The sequence below is a fragment of the Tupaia chinensis genome, unplaced genomic scaffold (genome assembly GCF_000334495.1).
Source record: "Tupaia chinensis unplaced genomic scaffold, TupChi_1.0 Scaffold000001_1, whole genome shotgun sequence".
In the NCBI taxonomy this organism is placed as follows: domain Eukaryota; kingdom Metazoa; phylum Chordata; class Mammalia; order Scandentia; family Tupaiidae; genus Tupaia; species Tupaia belangeri.
In genome coordinates, this window is record NW_006159427.1 from 5,176,242 (window position 1) to 5,180,771 (window position 4,530).

Consider the following 4,530-nt stretch of genomic DNA (forward strand, 5'->3'; position numbering starts at 1 on the left):
TGGATATGGACTTGAACCGCGGTAAACCCCCTGGGAGTCCAGCGATGTAACCATTACCCCATCTGCCGGTCCCGATAATTAAGAGAAAGATTTAGGGGCATTTCCCCCGGGACAAGGCCTTCCGCATCCTGAAATTCCACGCCACTCCAGCCTGTAGTGCACACAGACTGCTTTCCCAACGGTCGCGCGTCTCCCTTTCCCAAATGTCCAGCCTGCAGGGAACGCAATACCGCTGGCCACCTCAGCGGACTCCCGACGCGCGGCATCGCACATGCGCGCTGGGTGAGCGCGCCCCTCCCCTTGGCTCTGTGCGCAGGCGCAGCGCATCACCCTCAGGGGCGCGCAGGCGCGCTTCTGTCCGCAGGATTTGCTTGGTTACGGTTATCTCGGCTCCAAGATTGGAAACCGCGGGTCCTTGGTGTTGGGATGTGGTGGCGAGACCGGGTTGACTTATCCACGGCGATAGTGTTGGGCTTCGGAAGCGGCGGAAAGCCGAGGGGGAGGTGAGGCGTCCCTGAAGCCGCCAGCTCTGAGATGAGGAGGATTTTGGGCTTCGGGGGCAAGAAGGGCCAGTCGCCCGTGGTAGGAGCTACGGGGCCCGAGGCTAAGAGGAGCGTGAACCCGCTGTCCGAGTACGTCATCCGAGACCGAGACCTAGGCAAGATCCACAAGGCCGCGCTCGCGGGCGATGTGGCCAAAGTGCAGCAGATCCTGTTCTTCAAGAAGAATGACTTGAATGACCGAGACAAGATGCAAAGGTAACCGGGCCCGAGGGCGGGCGTGAGGGTGGCGAGGCGGAGCACACCTGCGGCTCCGCGGGCGCCAGGGATGCTTGTCAGCCTCGCCTGGGACAGGAGCCTTGGGGCCCAGCACCCGGCCCCCTGGATGAGCAGGAAGCCCAAAGCAAGCTTTGGCTGGTTTCAGGTCCACTCAGATTACCCCTGCTGGACACTTGCTTCACAATTATAGAGCGACTTAATGGACAAAATGAAATAAATACACGTTTTATTTTTATTTATTATACTTTTGGCGTTTACAGTAGGGTGTGTGGACTCCAGGAGGGAGGGAGAAAGTGAGAATTCACCCCCTCCCGCGGCGTTGGCCATGTGCAGTCCTGTCTCCATTCTCTTCTCAGGATTTTGGACACACTGGACACACACGCACACGTGCCCAGTGTGTTTTTCAAGTTATCAGGTAGAGACAAACTGCTCAGTCGACCATGTGGGATGTAGCTTTATCCACTGCCAGTACATGCTGGTACACATTTTAAAAACGATGTTATATACATTATAGAAAAGTGGGTAGAGAGAATAATTGCCATAGTATATCAGCAAAGTTGATATAATTGTATCATTTTACTTAGTTAAAATGTTGTCTTTGAGCCAGCTGGTGGCATGGTGGTTAAGGTGGCTTGGTCCCATCTGGCTGGCTGTGGTTGTGTCCTGGACCACAGAGCTTGAGGAACATGATGGTGTGTGTGTGTGTGTGTGTGTGTGTGTGTGTGTGCATGCATGCCCATAGCCTCGAAGAAGAAATAGAGGAGAAGGGATTTCGGTGTGACCATGCCCTTTGGGCAAGGGGGCTTCTTCCCATCCCTCTTGTGTCAAAAGTTTTTTATATGTTGTCTTTGTTAACTACCAATAATAGTAATGCTTATAATATCTAATCATTTTTGTGCTATTATTTGGACCAGATACCAAATACTTTGCATACATTTTCATTTAAGCATTACAATGATGTCCTTTGAGATAACTACTGTTTTTTTTTTTTTTAACTCTATTTTATTGGTGAGAAAATTAAGGCACAGAAAGCATAAATGATAGTAAGTGAGAGTTTAAAGTAGGATTCAGGGACCAGGTGGTGGTGCAGTAGTAACACAGCTGGACTCCCATGGAAAAGGTTCTGGTTTTGTATTCTGGGACCTGCTGAGTGTGTTTAGTACACATGCGTGTGATCTGTGCATACCGAGACTGGGGGGCTTGAGGCATGAAGACCATGTTGAGAGTCTCTCTTTCTCTTTAAGTTTTTTTGCCATAGGGTATGTGTATTTGCCAGAGAGACAGAGACAGTGAGAGGAAAAGTGAGAAACTGAATGAGTTTCAAGCCACCATATTTAGAATTTGAACTGCAATCCACCATGTGGGAGTCCAGTGCCTTAACCACCATGCCACCTGCTGGCCCCAGAGAGGTTTCTATCTCTCTGTCTCTTACCCTGATGAAATGAATGAATGGATGGGTGGGTATATAGATAAAATTCAAACCCAGGTTGGGCTGAATCCAAAGGGCATGCTTTTTCTATTCAAACAGGCTGCAGTTTCATTAGCATTGTGAGTATAAAAGCTTATAAATATTGTACTTCCTTCAGATAAAAATAAATATTTTTTTTTTTTGGAGAGGTTTTCGCTATAGGGCGCGTGCGCTTGCCAGACAGACAGAGAGAGACATAGAGACAGAAAGCGAGAAATCACCCCCCAGGGGGGATGGTCACGCCGCAATCCCTTCTCCTCCATTCTCCTCTCGGGATCTTGGGCACGCACGCACACACGCCCGGTGTGAGATTTAAGCCACCGGGTCCGAGACGCGAACCGCGGTCGACTACGTGGGAGTCCAGCGACATAGCCATTACGCTAACTGCTGGTTCCCAATAAATATTTGTTTTGAAGGCACAGGAGTAACATGCTACTTAATGTTTACAATTACATGCATAATGATATGTTTTGAAATACTGCATTACAATTTCCTAAAAAGTGTTCTTACTTTCATAGAACTGCTCTGCATTTGGCCTGTGCCAGTGGCCATCCCGAAGTGGTAACTCTCCTAGCAGAGAGAAAATGCCAGCTTGACCTTTGTGATGGTCAGAACAAGACAGCACTGATAAAGGTAGGTAGTAGAGAACTGTTTCAGCATGTGATGGCTTTGATTTAAGTACTTAAAGACGAATTCATCTCATTTAAGTAAAACTAATTGGTAAAACCTGTAGAATGTTTATTTTGAATTCCTAGGATTTACACTTTATCTCTTGGTATGATACTGACAGGCTGTACAATGCCAGGATGAGGAATGTGCCAGTATTCTGCTGGAACATGGTGCTGATCCAGATGTCGCGGATGGCAATGGCAATACTGCTCTCCATTATGCTGTTTGTAATAGCAATATACCAATAGCAGAAAAACTGCTTTCACACAATGCCAATATTGAAGCAAGAAACAAGGTAAAGATCAAAATTTATTTTCTAAGTATGAAATATATTTGTTTAAATGTTGACATATGTTGGGTCCTTTTTCCACATTTGGAAGCTTAAGCATTCCCTAAGTGAAAAGATTTTGAAATAACATAATTGTGTAAGATTTCACTTTAAATATCGATACTTTGTTGTTGTTGTTAGATTTTTTTTTTTTTTACCATAGGGCTCCTGTGCTTGATGAAGAAAGACAGAGCCAGAGAGTGAGGAAAATGAAGAAATCACTCCCCGGGGGAATGACCAAGTCACAATCCCTTTTCTTCTATTCGCCTCTCAAGATTTCAGGCATTGGGAACCAGCAGTTAGCGTAATGGCTATGTTGCTGGACTCCCACGTAGTCGACCGCGGTTCGTGTCCCGGATCCGGTGGCTTAAAACTCACGCCGGGTTGTAATAGCAATATACCAATAGCAGAAAAACTGCTTTCACACAATGCCAATATTGAAGCAAGAAACAAGGTAAAGATCAAAATTTATTTTCTAAGTATGAAATATATTTGTTTAAATGTTGACATATGTTGGGTCCTTTTTCCACATTTGGAAGCTTAAGCATTCCCTAAGTGAAAAGATTTTGAAATAACATAATTGTGTAAGATTTCACTTTAAATATCGATACTTTGTTGTTGTTGTTAGATTTTTTTTTTTTTACCATAGGGCTCCTGTGCTTGATGAAGAAAGACAGAGCCAGAGAGTGAGGAAAATGAAGAAATCACTCCCCGGGGGAATGACCAAGTCACAATCCCTTTTCTTCTATTCGCCTCTCAAGATTTCAGGCATTGGGAACCAGCAGTTAGCGTAATGGCTATGTTGCTGGACTCCCACGTAGTCGACCGCGGTTCGTGTCCCGGATCCGGTGGCTTAAAACTCACGCCGGGCGCGTGTGCGTGCATGCCCAAGATCCCGAGAGGAGAATGGAGAAGGGATTGCGGCGTGACCATCCCCTCTGGGGGATGATTTCTCGCTTTCTGCCTCTATGTCTCTCTCTGTCTGTCTGGCGAGCGCATGCGCCCTACAGTGAAAATCTCTCAAAAAAAAAAAAAAAAAAAGATTTCAGGCATTTACCCATAGGCATGCAAAATGTTTTATAAGCTACGAGGTCTGGGACTCTAACCATGCAGTTGGCTATGTGGGATCCAGAGCCTTACCACCTGCTGGCCCTAAATATTGATACTTTTAAAGAAATACTAGGGGGTGCAGTTTATTTATTTTTTTAAAGATTTATTTTATTTATTATATTAAATTTTATCTTTAATATTTAACTTTATTTATTTATTTTTTTTTTTGGAGACGT

At 45.5% G+C, this 4,530-nt stretch overlaps 1 protein-coding gene across 9 annotated transcripts in view; it reads left to right on the forward strand.

Annotated features, from left to right (window-relative positions):
• Nucleotides 1-364: 364 nt before the first annotated feature.
• ANKRD26 (ankyrin repeat domain 26) overlaps nucleotides 365-4,530 on the forward strand; it is a 122,340-nt gene continuing 118,174 nt past the window's right edge. For 8 of the 9 annotated variants that reach the window (XM_027769852.1, XM_027769861.1, XM_027769925.1 and 5 more), the window contains exons 1-3: nucleotides 365-758; nucleotides 2,766-2,880; nucleotides 3,038-3,211. In XM_027769852.1, coding sequence (XP_027625653.1) covers nucleotides 535-758; nucleotides 2,766-2,880; nucleotides 3,038-3,211 — 513 coding nt within the window. In that variant the 5' untranslated portion in view covers nucleotides 365-534. Of the gene's footprint in view, nucleotides 759-2,765; nucleotides 2,881-3,037; nucleotides 3,212-3,641; nucleotides 3,699-4,530 lie in introns of all 9 variants that reach the window. The other variant, XM_014586879.2, reaches the window with a different exon arrangement.